Source organism: Taeniopygia guttata, chromosome 10 (assembly GCF_048771995.1).
Source record: "Taeniopygia guttata chromosome 10, bTaeGut7.mat, whole genome shotgun sequence".
Lineage (NCBI taxonomy): Eukaryota > Metazoa > Chordata > Aves > Passeriformes > Estrildidae > Taeniopygia > Taeniopygia guttata.
The window spans coordinates 17,045,091-17,071,857 of NC_133035.1; the positions used below are offsets into that span (position 1 = coordinate 17,045,091).

The window sequence follows — 26,767 nt, forward strand, 5'->3', positions numbered from 1 at the left end:
AAGCACAAATTAAAAGGGAAAACCCTGATTTTCACACCCCCCTCCCCTATCAACCAGGAGGCATTAGAGACCAGACTGCTGGGCATCAGCAAAATTTAAAAAAAAAAAAATTGGGTAAATAGAGGCAGCAAAATATACAAATATTTTTGGATATTAATGATGACCCTTGGATGACCAGTAAGGGGAGAAAGGTAGTGAGGAGGGGAGCATTTTAAGATTAAATAGCCAAGAGGTGGAGAGGGCAACAGCAGAACTGGAGAATGACAAAACCAGGCAACTGCCAGGTGGAAAGGGCTCTGGGAGGGAACATGACCAAGTAATTAGCAGGTGGAAGGGGAAGTTAAGGGTCAAAATCAATCTGTCAGGGGCAGCAGGGAGGTATTACCACTGCAACAGGCTCTCATCTGACCAGCACAGGGGGGTCCACAAGCTGCTGGCAGGAAATTGCAGCCAAACATTTGCCTCAACTCTGCAGTGGCTGCAGCACATTCCAGAAGAGCCCAAACTTGCCCTGCACACCCACCATCGCTGCTTGTGCTGCCCTGGTTCATCTCTGAGAGGAAACAGAGCTTCACTAAGCTCCCAGTAGGTAAAGCACAAACAATCAGCTATGACAACCAGGTTTTTGTTTATCTAAACAGGGAGACAGAGTTCCCAAACTAATTCCAGTCTAGAAACAGTTTTAGTGGAATTAATGAAACACAATGGTCCCCTCACTTCCCAGCCATCTTGGACTTGTTTCTGTTCAATTGCTTTTATCAGGACTTTTCATGGCAAAAGGAGCAACACAATACAAACATCAAACATGAGCTAGGCCGATGGGGGAGGTTTTCCACCCAAATTGATGAGGTGAATTTATACACTCTTCTGATTTCAAGAACACAACTACCTCTCTGTCTTTCTGAACTACCCATCCTTTGATGTTCAAATCCATCCTCAAGGCCTGGACAAAGCACTGTAGAACTGATTTTCTTGCCTCATTTTTTTGTAAGGTTCATCCAAAGGTCAAAAATCCAAGTATTCAGCTTTTGACCCTAACTAATTTACTGGACAGTAGCACAGTCAGGAAAACTCTGTCTGTAGTTAGAAGACAGAACATCAAGAGCTGAGCCAAATTTCCCCAACACACAAACCAGACTGTTGACAAATCCCCATTTACTGCCAGGGAGAGAGCAGTGCTGTAGCAGGTGAAGCCCTCCACCACTGCCCAGTCACCCTTTGGTGCCCCTGCAGAGGCCAATAATTGTGCTGATTTTTGTTACGGGGCAGTGATCTGTAATTTAAGAGGAGACATTCATCATTCAGGAGTCACAGTCGAACAAGCTGCTCAATGATGACCTGAGGGCACTCCCAGCCATGAAACCAGACTCAAACAGCAAGTGGGGACATAAATGCTCATGTTTAGGGATGAGTGTTTACATCCTGTCCCTCTCACTACTGCTATTGTTTAATAAATGGGTTCAGACCTCATATGACATCGTTCAAGAGTCCATCAAGGGCTACATGAGTTCCAGTAATAAAAAGAAAAAGGATATTCTGTTAACAGTCCACACCAGTGATCCACTCACATTCATCAAAAATGCAAAAAAAAATCAAGTGTCCAAAATTCTGAAGACCAAATATGCTGCCTTATTGCATATAGGTGCATTAATCAACTGCTCTCCTGCTTCCCTAAAAGCCTGCTCACAAATACTGTTATTTCAACAGCAACTTCAGAAATATCTGCTATCTCCAGGAGGGAAAAAAAAAAAAACAGGAAGGGGGAGAATGAAATCTTTTCCCCAAGACCCTCTAAATCCATTTTTCAGGCAGGACTCAGCAAGAATGCAGAGATTTTTTTTTTCAAGGTGAAGGGCTTGAAATCAATAGAATTTGGATAATATTTCATGGCCATACAAGGCACATTTGTGAGTAGATTATCAGGCATCTTTATGACTGTCTAGTTACCATGCCCATCTAATTGCCTTTTAGAAAAATTCCATCCATCATCCCCTGCCTACCTTCCATGAGAGCAACACAACTGCCCGCTCCCTTTTGCCAGTCAGAGCAGAGTGCCAGGAACAGCAGCAATAATGACATTGTCCCCTCCTGTCCTCACAGGAACTCAGCACAGAAATACAGCTGCTGGCATTCTTCTGCACACCCCTGCCAGCTCTCTTGCCAGGATCTAGCTGTAACACAGACTGAATCCAGAGATGGCCTCATAAGGTGAAAAACAAACAAACAAAAAACAAACCCACAGCAAAATCCCCATCAACCAGATGGGGCAGCTAATTGAGAAAAAAGTCCCTTCTTCTAATACAGCTGCATGAAACTTGCAGCATCATGCAATAAACAGCTTTAGCTAAAATATAAAATAGGACACCAGAACTATTAGAATTTTGTTCCTGCCACTGTTCCTTGATTCACTTCACTCATCTGTGCCTCAGTATCCCTTGTCTAAGTGAGGGTGACAGCACTTTCCCATGCTGTGGCGGTTTTGTGAGGTTTAACCCTTATTAACATTTGCAAAGCAGATTGGGACCATTGAATGGAAGGGCTGAATGGAATTTTCAAAGCTTTATTACTTGAGAGAAAAATATTGAGGGAAAAAATATCCCTGTTAGGAGCAGAAAATTCTATCCCCTTTCTCAGTGTGGCAGCATTCCACTCTGTGGGACCAGTTTAACCCAGTCCTGTAAGGCTGTTCCCTGACTCCAAACAACCCTGCTCTGCAGCCACCTCTTTTCATCCCTTTTACAAAAGGTGAGCAATATTTATTGGTTCAAGCAGGGCCAAGGGCTGACATTAAGCAAATTTCAGGGGTTATTTGAAGTTAATTGAGTTTAATCATGTAATGATTTTATAATTAGTCATAGTTCCCAGCCTTGTACTGAAAAAGTCACACTTAAGAATTATTTAAAGGAAAATTAAAGCCAATTTAGAATGAACAGGAGGAAGCTGCATCAGTGATTGGTGGGGCTGGGTGAGGGATCAGAAAGTGCTGGCTAAATGCACTTACTGCTTTCATGCCCTGAATCTCTGCCTGCATGTGCAGGGATTGTCCCAGCTGGGGATGTGCACCAAGGACAGCAGCAAGTTCCCAGTGCTGGTCATGCACACTCGATGGTATTCCTCACTGGCAAAGGTGGATCCTGCCCCAGGGCAAAGGAAACTTCCATTTTTCCACCCATTGCATCCCAGTCCACCAAGGTAATTCAAAAGCATAGACCAGGAAATTGTGTTTATACACCCTTCAGATAGGACATGCCAGTGACAAACTATACTCCTCGGGGGAAGGTAAGTCTTCTCACCCTGCACAGAAAAATAATTATTATTAAAATTATCCTTCTCATCACCCACAGATAATTCTTCCACAATTATCTTGCTTATTTTTACCAAATTACAGGACTGATATGTTCCCAGCCACTTGGCAATGATGAGCCACAAGGAAGATGAACACAAGGAAGATTTTTTTTTTTCTTTCAAATACTCAAATTGTGTGGAAAATTCAGCCAAGGAGAAAAAAACAGATGAACAAAAATTCAGAGCAAAAGTAAACTAGAATATTCTCTAACTGCAATAAAGTAAAAATTAAATTGATTTTTCATTTCATAAATAAGATTTTCAAGTGACACCTTCCTAACTTTGTTTATATATTATACATATATAGATAGATATTCCAGTTTCAAATTACTAGTTCTGGTTTTACTGAGGGAGAGAGGATCTGAGACAGACAATTTGCTGTTAATTCTTTCAGAGCAAATAATGGAATCACAGAATGGTTTGGGTTGGAAGGGACCTCAAAGATAACCTGGTTCCAGCCCTCTGCCATGGGGAGGGAGGACACTCACTACATCAGGTTGCTCAGTGGCCCAACCCAGCCTTGAACACTTCCAGGAATGGAAATCCAAATCCATCTCCCAGGACAGTTTCCAAAAGCTAATGCCATATCCACAAGGCAGTGTTTGAAATGAGCCTCACAAAGGCTCCTTTTTATTTTTAACACTATTTTATCCAGTGTATTCTTACCCTCTCCCTACAGCCATAAATAATACCAGTGTATTACTTAATGATATGACTTATTTATTATTTAAATGATTTATGTAGAGCCTATAACCTTAACAACTATAATGATAACGATTCAAAAACCAGAAGCAACGTGAAAAGGAGATGCTTAAATAATTAAAAGCCTCCCTCCTTTCCTGAAACAGAGCTAGGGAGGAGTGTGGTTTTCTTTCTTCAGGCTTCTGGCTCTCCTGCACACGAAAGAGCAGAGTGCCATTGGCTAAATGCTGCCTTAGCAAAGGAAAAGCAATAAATCAGGATACCCAGTGCTGCTGTAGCTCTGTCCAGCCCCTCTCATCCACACACCTCAGAGGAGGGAAAGTGCCACAGGACCTGTTTTCCAGAGGGTGAGGCTGAGGACAAGGAGGTGATACAGATGGTCCACAGTCACCCAGAAGTTCACCTGCAAAGCTGGCCATAAATCTCCTCCTCCACCTGCTAGACCAGACCTCATCCACCAAGCCACATTGTTTTCATATTCCCTCTTCTTTTTTTTTTTTCTCTCATGATCCTCTGCCTTTTCAGCATTTACCACGTTTCTTCTCTCTCCTCCAGTGCCTTTGTTTTCAACTCCAAGTATTCCCATTCCCCTGGTAGCCTTTCCCTCCAGGTTTACCCCACCCTGGCATTCACTTTTTACCCATTTTTTTCCAAATGGGTTTTATCCTCTGCAAGTAGGCAAATACTTGGCAACTCACAGCCCAAGTGGGTAATTGAGCACAGTTGTAAGTGGATTATCATGGAAATTACTGATTATGCCCTATGCAGAAAGCTAAAGGCAGCAACAGGGTGCTTTGCAATTTAAACATTGTAAAAAGAAAGAAAATATTTTCAGGTTCCATTTTAAAACTTTCTAACTGAAAAAATGGAAGCTGATTCCCCAATGGCAAGGTATAAATACACATTGTAAACTCACATCACCAAATGTTTGCCTAGTTCTATTAAGGGGAACAGATGAATTATCAGAATCAGATTTAACAGAGCAGCTGAAGCAATAAAAAATTAAATAAAAATTTAAAATATATTCTGGACTACTCTTCAAACAAGCCAAAAAGACAGAAGTTCCTTGACATCAATCTTGGGGTGCAATGAAAACATTAGCAAAGTAGACAGCCAAGCACCTCCAAGAGAAAACCCCAAATACTGATATCTCAAAATTTACACCCACATTGTGGGGAATTCACTAAAACAGCATTGGGAACACATAGTCTTGACTAAAAATTCCTAAAGCCAAACCAAGCAGCTCCCCAGTCCGGGGATCTTCTCTCTCAATTTGACACTAAGCTAACTCTTTAGCAAAGGGATTTTTTTTTTTTTTAGATTTAATTGGGAGTAGAGAACAATAAATGCTTATGGATGTTTTAAGTTTTTGTGTGTGCATGTGTGTGTGTTTGGGGGGGGTGGGGGGTGGTGGTTTTTTTAAAAAAAAAACCTAATTCAATATCCAGCTCTGTCATGGACATTCTGTGTGACCTTGGCAAAATCATTCAGGTCTGCACATCCACATTAGGCAGCTAATCCACCTAGACAATGCAGAGAGACAGAGGCAGGCACCAAAAGAGTGGGGATGCAGACCACCTAAATAATACATAAACATATTTTTTTCTTCTACTCTTCATCTGCTCTATTGAGTATTGCTCGTTCGATGCTGCATTATCTTTATGGCATAGACTTTTCTCCCACCCCCAACAGGATCCCCATTTCATAAACCATGCTGGAAAATTGCATTAATACAAATAAAAGTAAGAATCTGAATTCCAAATTGTTGTGTTTATCTCATCAGAACTGCTTACATTTAAAAGATGTAACTGTCACAGTGAACAGCTCAGAAGCAATCTGCAAACGAAAAAGGCAAATAAATGTTTTGTTAAAAGTTATTTGAGGAATGATTCTAAAAACCACAATCAACACAAGGAAACCGCAGTCTGCTCAGTGACCCATTGAGAACATACAGAGATATGAAGTTTGAATGAAAAAAAAATTCACAACCTAATCTGCCAAGCTACCTTCTTTATTCTCAGAAATAGCAAATAAAGGCAAGCATTTGTGAATAAGGACTATTCATGGCTGGAAGCAGGTACATTAGATATGGTGGACTGGGAAAGCAGACTCGGGCTGCCGGAGACAGACAGTCGCAACAATTTCCAGTGTCAAAGAAAAATCTGGCACCTTGTTAAATATTAATAAGCTGTCGGGGTCAAAATGTTTAGGTCCTCCCGACTCAATCACTTTCATTTCTACTTCTCAGAAGCCATTCAATTGGAAATACCCTTTCCTGTCTTGCCCCTCCTCATCCTGCCTTCTCACCAAGAACCATGCAGAACCAGATGAAAACGGACAGCAAATGAGTTGGCAGCCAAATGAGGTTTTTGTCTGCCCTGCCTTTGCTGCTATGAATTCTGTTATTGTTAGTGAGGCACAGAAAACTTAAATACAAGAAAAAGAATAATGTGAAGAGTTGGTTTAGCAAACCTCTGCTGCATTTTCTGCAGGTTAGTGTTATTGATTACTGACACCTAAGGGTCTGACACATAATCAATAGACCCCGTGACCCACATATGTGACATGGCCTGTGGGGGCTTTAGAAACAAGAATGAACATGGCAGCTCCATCCAAAGCTTTTCATATAATATTTATTTATTTATTTGCTGGCAAAGCTGTTTCCACTCAAATTACTGTCATGGTGAAAACTAGTGTCAGAGGGGTTTGTTCATATTTTTCCCTGGAACCCTAATACTTGGAGAAAAAAAAAAAAACTGTCAGTGAAACAAAAATCTAACTGCACACCAACAATCTTAAGAGCTGAACCTCCCCTTCCCTCATGAATTTAGTTCCTCATAGTGAGAACTAGTCATCTGAAGGAGAAATAACTGCTAGAATAAGAGAAAGAGCCAGAAGGTGTCTCACCAGCTTACCTTCATCTCTCTGCAAGGTGCCAGGGGTGCACAGGGCAGCGTGGAAAGCACCAGTTTGCCTTCAGAGAACTGGGATGGAGGGATCCTTCCTGGCGCACAGTCCTCAAAAGCAAGTGGTGAGAAAAGCTTTTATGCTGCAATTTGAAGACCAGAGTCTTCTCCAAGCATAACTTTTTGTTTCATTGTGTCTTCTCCCAGCACAAAATGGTCACTCAGGATCACGTCTGGGACTCAGGGAGCCAAGTGTGCTCATTTCCTTGACTGCAGCCTTGGTTTTAGCTGGGATTTACACTCCCAGAGCTTTCCTTCTTCCCACAGTTCACTTTGCTTTTTTCTGAATGCGTGATGTCTCCACTAAGCATTGTTCCCTTTTAGCATGAGGAGTCCCAGTGCTGAATTCCTATCCATGTATTATTCAAATGAAGGCAACCATCTGAAATTCTCCACCTGAATTTTCAGGTATCACTAAAGATTTTCCTCCAATTTCTCCAGAGTATTCTATCAATTGCCAATTAACTCTGTAATTTTTCTATTTTGTTTGGCTTTTTAGCCATTAAATTGATAATGCAGTATTTTAAGACCAATCCATACACACGGGCCACATGCAGGCTGCTTATGAAGACACCTGAGATAAATCCAGGCATGAGCTCAATGAGTGACTGAGATGACTCTATAGAGAGTTAGGAGACTGTGGCTGGAAGAAGAGGAACCAGGGAAAGTTAAGCATGATCAAATGGTCTGACTCAGGCTCTGGGTATGCATTTTCACCACAAAAACTGATACTGTCACACAGTGGGGCTGACAGTGAGGCTGAAGAGCAGCAGGTGTAAGTCCTGGCCTAGCCTGATGTTACTGGAGTGCTCTGCTGCACAAGAGTGACTCCTCACTGCTTTGGAGACGTCAGGATCCAGACAGAATAGATGAGAGTTTTCCATCAGCAATGCCTTCTCACAGCAGCACTACAGCTTGCTTTCAAGCCAGGCCCCAGGACTCACTTGGGGGAGCTGTCTGAGGCCACAGAAAGCATCCTGCTGATCTCTTCCCTGTAGCCTTTTCACCCTGCTTCTGTCACATTGACACTTTCTTGGCAAATCTTCAAGGAAAATACACTTCTGACCCAAAGTTATGTGGACTTTCAATGCTTCTCCCACATCACAAAGAGCCAAACTGCTGGAACCAAGGAGTTCCCACCAATAGCAAATAACCAGGCTGAAGACCTCACAACAATCCTTTCTTATATTAAATGCCCTACAATAGCATCCAGTCTTGAAGTATCAGTCAGCAAAAGTCAATTGAGAGGCTGTTGACAAGTTCCTCCACAGTCCCGTTCTGCGTGCCAGCTTCTGTGCAACACTGGAAAGATTTCAGTTCCAATAAACTCTTTGTCAACTTGAGCACAGTTTTTATTAGGCCAGTGAAGCATGAATTTTGTAATGCATGCAGGGTAGCACACTGTTGTTGAGGGGGCAAATGCAGATTAAGACAGAGGTGGAAATTAAGAGAGTGGGGAACACACGACTCACACTCACCTGATGGCCTTAGAGCCACTTGCTATTTCAACTGGTCACTGCTGAGCTTGGAAATTGAACCCTTTCCACTCAAACCATTTCCTGCCCTCCTTTAATAAAGACAGCAATTCCTGATGCTGGGCAGCTTCACCTCGGTGTTGTGCTTCACATCAAATAAGCTCGCTGAATTTAAGGGAGGGTGGCACAGAGCATTCCTGGTCTGTAAAGGTTTCTGAACCCTTCAGGATAGAACACACTACACATTTTAAACATAAACACACACACACTACACAAGTCAACTACTGACATTTTTCCCTAGTTTTCAATCTCTTGCAAGACACTGTTATTTTATAGAGAGCTGAAAAATACCCCTAAGTTGCAGACAAATAATAATACCCATTCAGCTCCACATTAGAAACCCTATGAAGATTTTCTCTTTCCAACAGACCCAGCAATATCCTGCAGGAGAGATGACCCGCTGCTATCATTTTAGAGGTGCAATCTCTTCTTTTTTCTTTTTTTTTTTTCATCCTTCCTGCTGCAGAAAATTCTTCATCAGCCTCCTGATAAATACTGTTTCTGTTCTAGCCTGTTGTGCTGCATGGGGAAAAGCAGTGCTGGGTGCAGGAAGTTCCTGGTATCTATATTACGCCTCCAGGAGTTTTCCAGCAGCCAGCAATAATATAAAAGATCACCATGGGCTGTGATATGACCAATTACAGCAGACAGCAGTTATTTATAGAGAAGTCAGCAGCACTGAGGCTTTAACACCAGCCAGCACACCCCTCTGCTTCTCATCACTGGGTGTGAGCACCAGCATCCTGCAACACCCTGCGTGGTGAGGAGTTGCAAGGCAGTTACCTTGGTACCTGCCAGAACTATGGAGACACATGGCATGTGTCCCACAGGACAGGGAAGGAGTAGCACTTTACACACACCGTAGCTTGGAGCTGCCACAGCAAATTTCATTTTCATAAATCCCTGACCCTATATGGCACCCGCGTTCTGAAATCCTTGTCAGCCTACCGAGCAGCAGAGCACTTAGGGCACAGCACAGCCAGAGCAAGACCCTGTAACACACCTTCCCCCATCCTGGCTCTTTGCTAAGTGGCTCTTCTCGTCCTCTCCAGGACCTGCTACAAGGTCTGGTCGAATATTACAGCTGAAAGGAAAAAACATGTGAGCTACCAACCTCTCTAGTGACCTTCCCCAAATATGATATAAACTAAATGAGTTGATTCAGCTTTCACTCCCTTGATGCAAAGGTGCAAAGGTGAAAAATTCACTGAAAAGGTATGAAAGTCACCAAAAAGGAGGATTAATCAAAAAAAAAAAAAAAAAAAAAAAAAAAGGCTGAAAAATTACCAGAAAAACTAGACAAATGACAGTAGGCAAGTGGGAGATGTTACTTCCAGGGGTCAGATACTGCCTCATTGAATCCCTGCCACAGGACAGACAATGCTGATGGTCCCTACCATACAAATGCCCATTCTCAGACCTAACAATAAGGATCAGGACTGGCTGGGTCCTGCAGTTCATAGCTCAGGTACTTGACTCCAGTCACTAAAGAAATTTGGGTTCAAAATGGAATTTTGAATAATTTCCCTTCTGGAATACTTAATGCAGTCTGTAAGTGCAAACCTGCTCTTGGAAGCTGAGGGGAAAAGTTCATGGCCCCTTTCTGAGGTGAGCATTTCTCGCAGAGCAGCTGCAGAATGAAATGCAATATTGCCATCTACTGCCCTGCCATGCAGCCAGCCCCTCTCTGGCTGACACAGCCAGCTGGAGATGAGATCAATGTTTCAGGACAAGGAATCTTTTAATCATAATGAAAATGTGATCTTGACTGATCCGAGGTCACATTACATTAATACAGTCTTCAAAGCTTTTTTAATAATACAATTAATGATTTCTGCCATACCATTAAGAGAATTAAAGACCAAAAAGCTTAAGGGGTATTGACCTATTCAGTTTCAGTTTTTAAAATAACCTCAAAGAAAGACAGACTTTTTTTCCTTTTTTCACTCTCTCCTTTTAACTCCCACATACATAATTCTTGGATGCATTTTTCTATTTGTGTTCATGGATATCACACTTTTACTAAAGATTTGGATAAGCCAATAGAGGGGATCTCCATTCTGATGAGTTAACCCCTTTTATCTTGTGAACCAACAGGTCAGCCTGGGACCGCTTGCACTGCCGTAAGAAGAAAAACAACAACATTAATTAGAAAGGTCAAAAACTACAGTTTGATGCAGATAGAGACTTACTTACACAAAGGCCCTGTAATTCCTCACCCCCTTTCCTCCAAGTCAACATTCTCATTCTCTTCCTTAACCACCATCTCACTGAAGCTCTCACCCATGCCTCTGCAAATGACTTGGAAGCTTTAAAGGAATTTAATAAATACAATTAAAATACACCCTGGCTAATTTTCCCTCCCAATCAGTTCACTCCTCAGCACCAGAAGCCACAGATGCAACTGGTATTTCTCAACAAGTGGTGCTATTAGATGGCCTCTCACTGTAGCCTGAGCATCCCTGGGTTCAAACTGCTCCCTTGGCAGCAGTGCACGGTGTGGGATGCTGGCTCCCAGGAATATCCACTGCCAGGACATGGTGAGGCTCAAACCACCCAGAGGCTGTGATCAAGCAGCAGGACTGATGTGCACTGGTATGGCTGCTGAGCAAGCAAGGTCAGCATCAGAAAGCAGCAATATTGTGACTTTCACTTTGGATGAGCTCCAGCATTCAGGAAAAGACTTTCGCCAAACTGGCACTACACTGTGTGTCCTAACTGGGTTCTCTTCTGTGCTTCCTTGTTTTTTTTTGTTTGTTTGTTTGTTTTTTTGTTTTTGTTTTTTTTGGGGGGGGCTTTATCTATAAAAGCTGTCAGTCCATGCTTATGTTTTAGGACAAGTGAATCCCGGGTAAGTCATTTTGAATTGATTGCAGATGCTGGCATGATTCTGTGAGGGAAAGCAGCCTGCTCTAAGGATCTGTGTAACTCCTGAGCAGGATACAAGAGGGGAAAGCAGAACTGTGCCTGAGAAGCAAAAACTGCAGAAAAAATCAGAGGGCTGTGAAAAATCTGTAGCAACAGTGAAGAACACAGCTCAGCCCATGCCACCACCATATGAGCTCATTGTCCTGGCCAGGGGTTCAGCCATGGGATTTGGCAGAGAGGATTCTTTCTGATCAGAGTTATACCAACCCACTGCCATAAATACAGGGAATAATCCAGTATCAAAGTTGCCAGGCTTGTGCTTCCCTGCATTTCCAGGTCCTGAGCAATAGGATTCTATCTGCCTCTTAGATTTCTAATACCAATTGACCTTTTCCCTTGACTAGCACAGGTAATACTGCTTGTCCTGACCCTGCTATGTTGAGAGGGGAACTATCCACACATGTGTTACCTCCCCTTCAGATCCCATTGCTGGAATCATCTCTGCACTGTAATTACACTGCATCAAAGAGACTGACTGGTCTGAGAATGTCACTGCAAGGCTGCAACCAGGCAAAAATACAGAGGCAAAAATCAAGAGCTTCTATTGCTGGGAATTGATGCCAGCTCTGTCTTTGGTAGAAGCCTTGCTTCCCCTTCCTCTGCAGGCCCACAGCACCACTCCATGAGCTTAGGCCTCTAAGTCAAAAGCCAGGCAAGGGCAGAGCACAGCATGGAATATCCATCTGTGGAAGCAAAGGCTCTCTGAAGCTCTCAGTCTCAGTTACCTCAATGACAAGAAAGACACAAGGTCCCTCCCTCCCATGCCCAGCATGGCAGAGCAACGTGCTTTGCAATCTATTTGACAACTCATGAGGATATTACCTATCGAAGTGCTCGTGTCTTTGATGCCTTAACTGTTCAGGCAGGACATGCTAAATATCATCTTGCAGAAACTTCTGATGTCTACAGGGAGCAAGACCCCTTCTTGACCTTTTCTCTTGCTATTTTGCTGGTTTTGTTCTGTGCTTCTCAGAGCTGCTCCTCCATCCCAGATGCACAAAAGGGGTCAAACTAGCAGAGGTGGCTTGTGCCAAAGGCTTTGGCTTCTACCAAGAGACACTTTAAAAGGAAGATATTTGTGCTTGTGACATAGAGCAAAGAGGGACAATGCGTCTTTCACTCCAATTGATTTACCCATCAACCTTCTACGCAAACAAGGATAAAAGCAGCATTTCAGTCTGTATTACAGCAGATGGGCTCTGCATGCAGCACAAGAGAAATAGCTTTAAAAAAGATTGAACCAGCCCCAAGATCTGGAGAGGGCGGGGGAATCAGAAGGCTCTTTTAAATCGTGAGGCTTGAAGATAGCATTTACCAAAAGGCATCTTGGTTAAGATAGTTATCAAAGGCCTGGATGAGAGGGGACATTCCAAGCAAGGAGAAACTCAGAAAATTAGTCAGTTCAACTAATCCTTCTAGGAAGGGTGTCTGTGTTCTCCCTCCCCAGTCCTTGCAGAAAGCTGGGACAGGATTACTGGTTCCAGGTATGAGGATTGAAGGTATGCTGCACATCTGTATCTTTTAAAAGCAGCATGAAATGAAAGCCATTAAGCCAAGGCCACTGTGCTGACCAGAGGGCACGCACAGCTCTGAAGTGTTTCTCCTCTCATGGTCACTGACCTTTAACATACCACAGTCCAGAGAGGCTGAGCTATTAATTTACAAATCCAGTGTTGGTGAATGAATGCCGACATCCCCAAATGCTCTCATCATGGTGAATGCAACCTCTGATCTCCTCCCTGAGAATGCAAAAAAAACAAAAAGGAAAAAGTTCAACTTCATCTAAGTGTCAGGTGGCTGGGAGAAAAGAATTCTTCCAGATGGAGTTTATTGATCTTCCAAAAATGGAGCCTTCAGTTTAAATTAAAACCAAAAAGACTTCTTAAAAAAAGCACCACCAAAAAAAAAAAAAAAAAAACCAACCAAACAAAAAAAAAACAACCCAACCTTCAAAAGAGAAACAGTCAATAAAGCCTAGTGCAAATAGAGGAGATTAAACTGTGACTTCACCATCAAGCTGGACTACAAGAAGAAATAAATAGCAAAGCAAGCTAATTACAAACTCCTAATTTGTTTTCCCATGTACTTTAATTTTATTGCATGCTCATCTGTAACAAGAAACACATAAAGAAAGGCCTAAGACAGTAACAAACAATGAACTACAGAGGGATGCATTCTTTGTTTATGCAGTTGAGCAATAAAGTTGACAAAGCAGAAATGAAATTTGGAAACATTACTTTCCCCTTTTTCTGCAACATCCTTAATATGCAAATATTAAAAAGTACCCAGGTTGATGAAGTTTACACTGTTTCCTCCCTTCTTCATCCATAGGAAAGGACACTAAAATGTGAATCTGAACATCCATGATTCTTTTCTACTTTGACACCTACTTGTCTGGCAGCCTTTTGCATGGCTCACTTCTCAGAATCTAGTCATACAAATCAAAGCAGTTATTGAGCGCTAATTTCTGTTCCAAACATCTAAAAATTTTGCACAACGGAGCCAGAATCATCTGCTGGGAAACAATGAGATACAACATAGAAAGTCACAGCCAGGGTTCCTGATAAGACAAGAGGGCAAAATCTGGGTGCAATTTGCATTTTGTGCTACTTTGACTTCACAAATGTTTGAAAAAATCGTCCTGGAGCCCACTGGAGACAAACGAGCCTGAATACCAAACACAAAAGCTTTACCACATCCCCATCCTCCTTCCCGAGGAAGCCAAGCCAAGCCGGGATGCACTTAAACCCCAGGCAGGGTCTCCAGCCCTGAGATGACGACAAAGTTACGCTGTGTAATGGTGCCATCTCGTGGTGCTGAGACAGGGGACGCTGCAAAGGCTGCAATTTCACTGCAGATATCACAAACCAGACACCAAAACAGATTGGTTAAGTTTACCAGTTATGACCTTACCAAGGGCATGGTTATCCAAAAGCACAAGGGAATTCTGTGATGATTTACAAGCACAGGTCACGGCAGCACCGCATTGCTCAGCGTGACCAGGACCAGGACGGGGGCTCTGATGGTGTTTCTGCTTCAAAAAGGAATTTGAAAAATTGAAAATCTATCTGAAAGGACAAGAAGAATGCAGTAAGGTCAGGAGAAGCTGCCTCACAGAGGCAGATCCAAAAACCAGTGCTGTTCACTGATGTCATGACAGACCACAAACTCTCCATCCCCACATTTGAAAGCATCTTGACAGTACCAGAGCCACAGCTCAGTGTTAAACAGAAAACCAAAATCCACCACAGGAGGCTGAAAGAAAATTAATTTAGACTAAGGAAACTGGATGCACTTGTAAAGACAAAACTTTAGAACAACTTGCCAACAAACGTTGGGCAGTGGGAAATCTGCTACATCTGAAAATCAAAACTGCCAAATCAAAACAATCCCTCTAAAAAATGAATTGTTTCAACCAAAACCAATGATTTTTTGACACAGCAACCATGCATGAAATTGTCTGGCTTACATTATGTGAAACATGATAGATTAACCTAATGAAATTTCTAGCCTTAAAATCCATATGTTTACTTGTCTTGAGAGAGTCAAATCCTTTTTTCAGTTGGCGCACACCCACCAGATGATTGCTAACATTAATTTTGATGTTTAACATCTTATTTGCAGGCCAGACTTCAGTGTCTCTGCTTGTAAGAACCATAGATACAACCTCCTTCTCAGCACATCTGCCACCCCCCTCTCACACACACACACACACTCACCTCCTTTTCTCCTGAGCAGAACCAGCACCGTGTCTCATCATGACCGAAGTGTAGATTCAGAAAGAGATTAAATCTGAGCTTTTAAAAACTTCCCTCCAAAAACTGGAATGCTCTTTCAAGCCTTTGCCAACTTTTTCAGCACACTGAAACAATCCTATCCCTATGTAAATGCAGATTTGTTAAAAATAAAAGATCTTCCACTGAGAGAAAAAAATGTGTTTGTGCTATTGGGTGTGTTTTCTCTACTTTGTTCTATTAAGACAGTAAAAATAATGGATTTATTTCTGATTCAGACCCTCTTAGGATTCTTCTGATCTCATCAAGCAGTGCTTCAGACTGCTAAGATTGAGTTGAAGGTCCTGCATTAATCAGATACCTTAAAGCACTAATATAACAAAATCAAAAAAAAAAAAAAAAGGAAACAAAATCAATATTCAGACTAATTGTTTTGTAAATCAGCATTTCTGAAATAACATGGAAGAAGCCTATGCCCTCATGGAACCTGTAGCCCTGGAGTTTAGTACAGTTAAGTAGGACCTCAGAATTCCTGGCTCTAATTTTCACAAGTTTTGATGAGAAGGATGACCTCTTTGATTAGAGAGAACCAAGCACCTGCCACCACAACCTCAGCAAATGCGCCTTTACTTACTTCAGTTGTCATCATGAGAATTTTTGGTACCTAGAAAACAAAAAGCTAACCAAGATCAATGAAGGAGGTTCGTACAGAGGAAAGAAGCACCTTTTCTGTGAGAACAGCCAGAAGTGTGTCCCAGATTGAAAAGCAGGATGCATTCTATCTGTCATCTGCATGGCAATTGTCCCGTGTTAAGTGGGCAATTGTTCCTTATCTCTTCCACAATCAATCCTCCCTCTGGAGAGACTCTTGCTGATAATGGGCTATTGAAAGTGACTGCATGACTGATAAGAACTAGAACATCCCAGTGTGACATGCTCCACCCAGAGGAAGGAGCCAAACATTCCTACCTGGATATAACCTTGAGTTTCTGGAACACCATCATGGCTTTTTCTGCACTGGATTTTCCCAGAGGAACAGCTGCCTCTTCCACTGCAGGAAGACTACACACCTTTTTTACAGCATCATTGCTCCAACAGAAGCACACCTGACACTCCAGGAGGACTGCAGCCACAATTCCAACTGGACTGCTACCAACACCCTGTCCAACAGGGTGTCTGGCTGTATTCTGACTCTGTCAGTGTTGTTTTAGTTCACTGCATTGTTTATCTTATCTTTTTATTTTCTTCCCTAATAAAAAACTGTTATTCCTGCTCCCATATTTTTGCCTGAGAGACCCCCTAAATTTCAAATTTATAACAATTCAGAGGGAAGGGGTCTACATTTTTCCATTTCAGGGGAGGCTTCTGCCTTCCTTAGCAGACACCTGTCTTTCCAAACCTAGACAAAGTGGCTGCTAATGTAGCTGTGGATCACTGGCTAATAGGTGAAACAGAAATTAATTTTGGGGATTTTGAAAAATTGATGGTTTTACCGTCTAAGTAAAACTGTCTCCAGATATAGAATGGATTTAATCTAATTAGTCATCTACCCATTCCAGACACTACCTTATATTTCTCCTTTATCCTCATATAAATTCATTTAGAGTTTCTGGGGCCTTCTTAGATAAAATTTTATTGAAAAACTTAATCCAGATTAAAATTCTTAATGTTCCTCACATACTGGAACAACCCCAGTTTTCTTTACTCTGCCATTATAATATAATGTGGAAACTGGGCATGAGTTCACTTTGCCAGGTCACTGCAAGTCCAGACCAGCTTTCATGAGCAGAGATATAATAATTTTCTATCATATTTCAAAGCAACTGGTATTGCAAATCTCCACAAATTTATTTTTTTAAAAGTATGTATTTAACCATACCTTTAATAAGAATATAGGCTGTTCCAGAGGCAGACATGGAGTGTCAAGAAGTCTTCACAGCACAATCTTGGCGACTTTTTAACAACCTTAAGATCAACTGACTTGAAAGTTAGTCCTAAATGCACTTTCTTTGCAACAAGAGAACCATAGCAACGTGATTAAGGCTGGCACACGATCCAATGTTTTAATTCTCTTGGCAAAATCCTGTAAGTTCCAATTATAGCTTTTTTTTTTTTTTTTTTAAGAGATGCTCAGGAAGGTCTGATTTCACTGTGTCTCAGGCATATGGTTTACAGAGCAGCTCAACAGGGAAAGAGTTACTTGGATACATGAATAAATGCTACCTTAAATCACAACCTTAAACAAAAACAGGGTGATGGGGCTATGTGTGAGCAATTATGCTGTACAGGGAAAAAATATACATCTCTACAGTGTACCTACAATGCCTGCCCATAGATCTGTCTCCCTGGAAATACTGGATTCGTTTCTGGAAAGAAACAACTACCTCTCCTTTTCCAAGGCAGCCACTTAAGAATTACAGGTTGTTGGATCTGTTCAGGATAATCAGGACCCTCCTGCTGTTCACCTCTTTGCAAAGCCTTCCCTGCCACTGGACTAAAGATCTGATCCTTATGAGTTTCACCTGAAATTCATTACCACAACATTCAGGCTTTTGAAATTCCCCACAAAAAAAAAGAAAAAAAATATAAAATATTCTAACACAGAACCAGCCTGTGGTAAAAGAGCAAAATTTCTTTACCAAGCCACAGCATGGTAATCTAGTGAAGTACATTATATTTCCAAGTTAATTGAATGCAAAACACAAGGACAGAGCCTCTAGGAAATAAAACATGCAATATGGAATCTACATGAAGTTCCACACCCTGAGCTTGCACACAGAATTATCACAGTCCCTGAACTGAAAGGCAGTTTAATGCCTGTAGCTTGTTCACTCTTCTTCTCCACACCAAACTTTTTCTGCATGAACGGCCTTTGTGTGCCATCCTGTCCACCACAGGGTTCAAGGCAGATTTTTCTGCTAGAAAAACTCAAATGAAAGCAATTCAATATCAATTGTTTGCTCTGAAAGGAAGGTTACAACTGTCATTCTGATACCAACGTGTGTTGTGGTATCTCTCTTCCATAATGCAGGATGTGGTTTCCATAGAAATATCTTCTTACATCAGTACCTACAAGCCCTCCAATTATTCCCCTTTGGACACCTCATGCAATCCAATAAAATCTTTTCAGAGCAGGGAAATAACTAAGCTCAGCTACTACTTAATTACTTTGTGAGAAGAAAAAGAAAAGCACACTTATTAAACAAAAGCTTTATCTAAAACAAAACATAAAATGAAAAAACGCCTACTGCAAAAAAATTTCATCATACCTGGAGAAATTTATTCACTGTTACAAATTAAGAACAGTCAATTACAATTTTTAAGATCATACTGAATTTTGCTGATTTCTGAAATAGCAATTATGGTGTAGTTTTAAATTGTTTGGTGGCCTTGTCTCCAACTAAGTCCCCAGGACCTTCTCTTTTCCTGAGTCCTTTATGTTTTTGAGCATTGCCTGCACTTTGTTCCAAGTCCTCCTCTTCAGGACCTTGTGAGTTTAGAGTCCCTGCTGCTGTTGTGTCATCTTTTTTCTCCATGGCATCTCCTCCCACTTGCCCAACTCCAGGAAAGCAGTCAACACCCTGAAATTAGAGACAAGACAGAAGGAACAGCAAATTATACACAAACAAAATAAACAGTGACTTGATCCTATATATCAAACACTTCTGTTGGCCACAGCTGCCATCAACATGCAAGGCAAGAAACTCAGCTGCATTTTTTGTATAGAACAGCTTCATTCCTGCTGCTTTGCCTCCCTTCCCAAAGTGTCAGCGTAAGGAAAACTGGGAGCACAGGGAGCCTTGATCTGGCTGGGTGGGCTCTGAAGCTGTGGCCACAGCACACAACAAGAGCGTGCACCACAGGGGCTGGAGCCATCACAGCTCCCCTGGGACACTCAGGGCTGAGGGAAACAAACTGATTTAATTGTGTGGCAACCAAAATGTGCTGGGGAAACAACCCCTGCAGCTCTCTGTTGCGCTTCCACTCACCTCGCCTTTTTCTTTATTACTTGAAAAAGCTTCATTCCTGCGATTTGTTTTCTCAGATACATGGCTTAGGTTTCATTTAAATCTCACGGCCTGTTTTAAGCCTTTTGAATAATGCAATAATGGAAAAGAGATCATCAAATCTAGATCACAATTGAATGCGCCACAGCAAAGCCTAATTGATTCACTGACTTGAAGAGAAGGTGTGCTTGTGTTTTATCATCAGCAGGTTGAAAGCGATCACCTGTTCATTCAATCGGACCCGATGGCCTCTGAGAAAATGAGGCTCAGGAGAAAGAGAAATAACTAACCACCATGCAGCCTTCATGGCCAGAACAGGAACAGAAGAACAGGAACAAGACACAGCTGTGTCTGCAAACTACAGAGTCCATTTACTGACAAAAGCCTGATCTCATCATCATGGTACAGTGTTCCTACTAATCTTCTTGTCATTCCCTGTTCCAGGATCCAGGAGGACATTCAGTGATGTCAAACAACAACATTTCCACCTAATAAACTTTCTCCTGAGTCTCAACTATTTGGACTTTAAAACAATGGTCATTTATTTCCATTTCCCTATTTCCATTTTCCTTTGTTTTCTCATGCTGTGAAAACCTGTGTCAATGACATGATGGAATCTGGTATTTTTTGTTGATTGTAATCAGTCTTTTATGTATGTTATCCCATGTCTAACAGATAACCAATGATAAGCTTAATGAGATAATAGCCTCATAAGAGCGAGCTGTTTTAGCATCAGAACATATGAGCTTTTTTTAAATTAATGAAAAGGGTGAGATGTCATAGACAGGCAGAAGAATTATAGAAGAAAGGCCTTGTGAAATCAGGCCTCACTCTGCTAAAACTGCCAAAGCTGGCCTGTTATTTCTTCTAAGTGCAGCTAAAAAGCAATTTACAAGTTCCTATGTGAAGTTTTTTTAAGAATGAGAATTTTTTTAACACAACAACCTGTTCTGAGGGTGAAAAACAAATGCACCTGTGGTGTAAACAGTAAAATTTGTCCCATGAGAACCCACAAAGGAAAAATGTAAACATATCTAGAGAGAGAAAATTTTTATAGACATATACAATAGCCCTTACTGTCCAATGAACTGAGTTTCACTGTATTGCTGATAAGTTAGGTTTAACACAGTGCCTTCTGATATTTCTTATAAATATGAGCTTTGTGAATAAAGAATTGGCTTACTGCATGAAGAAAATGGAGTCTCAGCTGATTTATTCCAACTACCTACATAGATATACGAGTCAGTAGCACAACACACCTATGGAAATTTCTCATATTTAAACCTCTCCACTGAAAAGGGAAAAGGTCACCAATGGAAAACAAGGTCATAAGATAGCATATTAGTTACTGTACCTTATTCATCTGGTCCAATTGTCTGGGTTTGGTAGTTGGAGTCTTCTCCATACAAGAGCCCACTTCAGCCTCTGGAGAAATTGCGGGAATATTTTGCCCCAGAAATAGATTAAAAAGGAAAAAACATGATAATACTTCCATGGCTATTTCCATTTTAAAAAAACACCAGAAAAAGCCACCTGACTCTTACCTACAATCCCTCTTGCTTCATTTTTGTTAATTTACCAAGCCAGAATGCCCCATGACACAACCACAAAAACTTAAGGTGAACAACTACACTATGAACAACTTCCCTAGAAACAAAATGTCTGTGCATCTTGAAAGTGCTGCTAAATAGATAATCTGTTCACCTCTTACACCTGGAAAACCCATATCACTTTCTCCTTTTCAGAAAATACAGGTACTCTGATGAATTCTGATAATTATATGTAATCACTTGAAATTTATTTTAATTCTTCTCAACATGCTTGGTTTTGCACTAGCTTCACATTTACATGCTGTAGTATATTACTAAACTACTTCAAAACAGCTCTGTTCACTGCCTGGTAGATTTAGCAACCACGACCAAACCATGTGAAATGATTTCTGTTCCTCCAATCAGTCCCAGAAGAGAAATGTCACCATGTTCCTGTTGCTGAGACTATTTGATGAAACTAAATCTCCTAAATTTTTCAAACAATAAGAATGAATGACTGCAGCTATGTGTGACAACATGCTAAAAAGCTTGATTTTTATAGATATATATGCATGTGCAGACATAAATGTGTGTGTGTGTGTGTGTGTGTGTGTGTGTGGGTGTGTGTGTGTACATGCCTATGTATCTGTGCACATCCAAGTGTCAGCTGCAGCAAAGAGAGGGATGCAGTTTATACGAGCTGCCACTAGATGCAGCCACACCACCTTGCAAAATTGAATATTCTGACCTCAGGATTACAGAAATCTGTTTTGGAATATGTATGACTGTAGAATTCCTACAAGAACATTAATGGTATTCAATCCTGAGTACTGCTGTGGGAAAAAAAAAACCATAATATAAGCAAAATATTCAATTTTTCTTCTCAGTAATTTTGTTCCAAAACACAGCATTGCACAGCATTGCAAATGTCAACAGGAATCTAAGAAATCAGAACAGAATAAGACTTGTCTATTTTCACAGTTGTTGCCATAGATCCTGATTGGAGCTGACAATATTGAATTACATTGTGTTTTGCTTTCTGCATAACAGAGAAAGTAGGAATGAAGACCTTGTTCCCAAGAGAGACCCCTAAAGATAGAATCATGGAATCACAGAATAGTTTGGATTGGAAAAGACTTTTAAAGGTCATCTAATCCAACCTCCACCAAGGAGCAGAGACATCTATCTACAAGACCATGTTGCTCTGAGCCCATGCAACCTGACCTTGTACATTTCCAGAGATGGGGCTGCCACAGCTTCTCTGGGCAGCCTGTACCAGGGCCTCAACACCCTCATAGTAAAAAGTTATTTCCTTATATCTAGGCTAAATCTATCCTCTTTTAGTTTAAAATCATTATCTCTTGTCCTGTGGCAACAAGTTCAGCTAAAATCTTTAGCCCCATCTTTCTTAATGTCCCCCTTTAGGTAGTGGACAGCTTCAGTCAAGCCAGTTTCCCAGCTTCATGTGTATTTTTTACTGACAGTAATTCTGGTGGAATGATATTTCCCCATTCTTTGGGTCATTCATCTATTTGTTTTTCTAGAAGATGGCAAAAAGAAGAAAAAAGAAAGCATCCTCTCCCCCAGGAGCTGCTGAGTTTTGATCTGATCATAGTTCTGTTCAGTTGCCATTAATAAACTTCACTTAGCGAGATTAAAGGTTTTGCTGGTTTAAAGCAAGAGGAACACAGATATAATGGCTTCAGAGGAACCCAGCCTAAGGCTAAAGTCTGACTTAACTCTCCTGTGGGTGCTGCAGACAAGATGAAACGTGGTGTCTCAACAGAAGGTTCCCGAGCCAAAACAGAGCAGGATGGATGTGGGAAGGCATGGGAGAAATTTGCTGCACTTCCAGAAAGAGACAATGTGTGCCCTTTTTTTGGAGCCCAGTGCTTATCACAGCTTGTGTGCATGCAGCAGAGGGGCCTGTCTGGGTCCTCCAACCACCTGAACAGATTACATCAACGTGATCCCCATATGAACTGCAAAAAGGTTTCCCCATTCTGTCGCTATCTTTTGTAAAACAGGCAGAAAATGCTCCCAGCAAAAAGGATTTACCCTGTAGGAGAGTACTTGGAATCTTCCAAAACCCATAATGAAAATCTTTGTGTTTCCATCCAAGAATGGTATTGGCAGCAATTGAAGGTAATTAAACACACTGCCCACTGGCCATACAAATTTTTTTTCTTTTTAACAATTTCAGAGAAACAAACCCCTGTCTATAACCCAGACAATGTGTTGTGCAACAGGGACTTTTTGGGCTAACTTCTACCCTGCTCTAAGTGCACTGCAACAGGAGTTCCAGCCACTTTATGCCAAGCCTGTGCTTTGTTCAGAATCTCTCAGATGCTCTGTGGTTCCACTTCATTACCTCATAATTTCTAAGAATTGTCCTGTTTACTGTGAAAAGATTAGGAAACTGACTGCACACTCAGTAGTTTCTCCATGTGCAAACAACAGAGACAACACCTCTCCATATTCACTACCTAACCCTTGGTTACATTTCTTATCTTTATAGAACTATTACACAGACATGTTCACACTGCCTGTTTTAACTCACTTCCTCTTGGGGATGACTCCATCTGAATTTTCAACCAGACATTCACTCGCTGGCCCCAATCTCCTGGTGCTTCCACTTCCCACAGTCGCTTCTGCTCCTCGGGATGAGCCTGCAGGAATTTCTGGCATACTGAAAGGAGAAACCAGGGGGTAAAAGTAAGAATTAGTGAAAAGTACATTGGAAGAGGGAGCATGCTCTACCCCAGAAATTCTCTTAGACTGACTTTCATTAGTTCTTTTAGAAATCTTTCTTCTCCCTTCACATCTTCCTCCGCTTTGTTTTAGCTGGAACTTTTAGTAAAAGTCTATGTGAAACGGCCTAAACACTCATGAGTGCATCCTGCCATCTGCTTCAGTCTAGATTATTTCCTTGTGAGTGCAGAAATAAAGGACTTGAAATTATTGCTGAGCACCTTTTACTGGCACTGCAGCACAGAACAATGTCCAGACACTCAATAGGTTTCACAGCAGTGTGGGGCTTTTTACCCTTACTGTTCTATACTAAATAGAATATTTATTATCAAATATTTATTATTAATATATATCTATACTATACTAAAGGAAAGGTGCTCCTCTATCTTCCAGGTTTAAACATTCAGAATGCTATTTTAATTTTTGTTTACAAAGAAAAGTTCTGCTTCAGTTTGGTTTTGGGCCAAAATCACCCTCCCTTTTACTACTGCTACCCTACTCCCCACTGTTAGGTTCATTTACTTCTTTGGATGTGGGAAAAAAGAAATGGGAAGAACCAACAGAAAAATTACAGGATAAGTGTGACAGAAGTACAATCACTTTTAAGAACCATATTGCCACAGATTCCTATCACTGTCAGTACACAGTGACCATCCAAAAATTTGGATAAACAATCAAATTTAGATCTGCTTATGTTATCAAACTGAAATATGTTCTATTTAGTGGTACCCTTAGGATGTGTGCAGTGTCAAGAGGAGGCACATGCTCTAGAACAAACAGTTCAAAACATTTAAAGGGCATTTTTCAACTTCCCTTAACCACCACTCTATCAGTTGCATCAACTGCACTAAGATAGTGATCTGTAAACAACAAAATTACTGTCATGCTCTGTCCGCTGTAGTTCATCATACTACAGAATGGGTAATTTATCTTCAACATTCAGTTGAGTTTAACAATGGGATGTTGAAACTAAAACCCTAATTCTGGTATGTAAACATTTGCCTTACACTAATGAGCAGATTGCAGACATTAATTTTATCCAAGGATATCCAGATTCAATTAATCATTCCAATAAAAGCCACTAAAACTAACATATATACTAGAATTCAGGTATCTGCTACGCAGCTTTTTCCTTCCTTCTAGGTCTCTACAGCAGCTTAAATACCATGTCCATGTTAAATAAACTGTCCACAGCTTCAGAGGTTTCAGTATTGAGATTTAAAGGTTGCATTCATTTGTCAAAGCTTGAAAATGTGGTTCCAATGAAATTAAAAACAGACAGTGACTTCAATACACTCAAAATTTAACTAACAGTATTGGTATTTTTATAAAAGTAAACCTAATTAAAACATGATGCAAGTCAAATTTATTCACTATTATCTCTAAGCTTAATTGAAACAAAAGCACAGTCTTCCAACATACTGCTAGTGTTAACACATAAGAAATGCAGCTTTCTCCTCCAGGCTTTCTAAAGTCCTGAGGTCTGCCAAAGGAAAAATGGATATTATTGGGAGAAGGAATGTTGTCAATACTATTCCCTCCTGAAATCAGAAGCAGAAGAAACAGAGAAGATACATGACTACTTTGTGATCTTTTAAAAGTGACAAATGTTCAAAGACAGTTGATACAAAACAAGTACTGACGTAACTGTATGACTGAGTAGAGCCTGGGTATTTGGCTTATTACATGTAATTTCTTAAAAATGCAAGATTTACCACAGCATTATGTGCACAGTGTAGGCTTGACAAGGTCTTATGAGTCTTTTCCCTGTGGTGTCAAATAAAATCTGTAAGTCCCTGTCTAGGGCAATGACAGAGTTCTAAAAGAGAACAATTCTAGGAACACAAACTGTCAAACAGGCACCATGAGTTTTGTGCTTCTTGTTGTCTTACATAAATATTGGCCTACCTTTCCAAAGGAAATTCCAGATGGCTCCAGAAAAGGAACCAGTTGCAGGCTGACAATGGTTTGGTTCAGACAAGGGCACTGAACTCTTACACAGCGAGGACAATCTTACCAAGACCAGATTGAAAATTATACATTATACATGACCCTTACCTAACGTGTCCACATCAAAGGATTTACCTTGATACATGGCAGCAGAAATAGGGCAGCTGATCCCCAAGGCATCCTCAGCCAGGAAAGACTGACAGAAATCATGCAACATTTTCATCCCTAGGCCACTTCTTCTGTACTTTCTCTGGACAAATATAGTATCCAAAACTGGCAGCAGGTAACACTGACTGGTTGTACCACCACACAGGCTCCCTGAAAACAGACAGTGAAAAACACATCCATTTGCAAACAAAACTGGCATTGCATCAGTAACTGCTGTGTGATTTCAGCCACACACACTGCCCTGGTACCTTTCCACAGGCTGTGAGGATGATCCCAGCTGAAGTGTATTTGCAGACAGTAAAACACTTTCCAGGAGGATGATTTTTCCATGAAATGGAGAGGACCTGACTAATGTGGCCAACAGGTCTCACCAGAGCCTTTTCCAGGCTCTGATTCTTCATCAGACTATCTTGGTACACAGGCAATGTATACAGGAAAGCTCACTACAAGGATTTAAATGGTCTAAAACCAAAGAGATATAGATATTCTGAATGCAATGTTGGTATGCTCCTTTAAAAAACAACCGAGTGGTGCATTTTAAGAAAGCACTGTAAGACCTCCTTTGTAAGTCACTGCATTTCCACTGAGTGATAATTTATCACACACGTAGGTGCTTCTATTCCATCACTTGAACTACCTCTGCCAGTGTTAAGCCAGGGGTTTCACCCAAGGACAGTCCTTGCTAACAAACACATTAAGTCAGTTAACTGAAATCACGGGGTCATGACATAATGCTCTACATGTGGACAAAATACAGACTCAAGCATAAGCCTCCAAACTATTACAACTAGTTCTCAGTGAAAATTGTCCAAAATAACTCCAAAACACAGAACCAAGGGATTTATTTTGCAATCAGAAATTGCAAACTCAAAGTGGAGTCAAGAGAATTGATTAAGAAAAGACATTCAACATCCAAAAATTTCATGTTCACCTTAACCAACCTAGGGTCCTATGGCTGCATGCAGAATACCTTAAAAATAGAACTTCAAACTACTTTACATCATAAGCACTCAGTCCTGAAATGAATAACCAACATCAGTTCCCCAACCACCTATATAAAGGAGAAGATCCCCATACACAAACCTCACTGATTTATTTTAATTTCTAGAAAATATTTATGAAGATTTTATCCTGCTTCTGAGCACATGGCAG

General features: G+C 41.0%; 1 protein-coding gene and 1 long non-coding RNA gene across 2 annotated transcripts in view; both read right to left on the reverse strand.

Moving 5' to 3' along the window:
• Nucleotides 1-5,798: 5,798 nt before the first annotated feature.
• Nucleotides 5,799-11,186, reverse strand: LOC140684797 (uncharacterized). The gene is made up of 2 exons (XR_012057608.1): nt 6,963-11,186; nt 5,799-5,883 (listed from the first exon to the last, which is right to left on the reverse strand). It is a non-coding gene; the product is annotated as an uncharacterized lncRNA (long non-coding RNA).
• Nucleotides 11,187-18,468: 7,282 nt separating this feature from the next.
• LOC100232173 (protein FAM169B) overlaps nt 18,469-26,767 on the reverse strand; it is a 35,366-nt gene continuing 27,067 nt past the window's right edge. Inside the window, exons 6-9 of the mRNA XM_030281625.4 lie at nt 25,583-25,765; nt 23,307-23,435; nt 20,572-20,642; nt 18,469-18,791 (exon numbers count right to left, since the gene is read on the reverse strand). Of these exons, the coding sequence (XP_030137485.4) occupies nt 18,570-18,791; nt 20,572-20,642; nt 23,307-23,435; nt 25,583-25,765 (605 nt within the window). The 3' untranslated portion in view covers nt 18,469-18,569. The remainder of the gene's footprint in view (nt 18,792-20,571; nt 20,643-23,306; nt 23,436-25,582; nt 25,766-26,767) is intronic.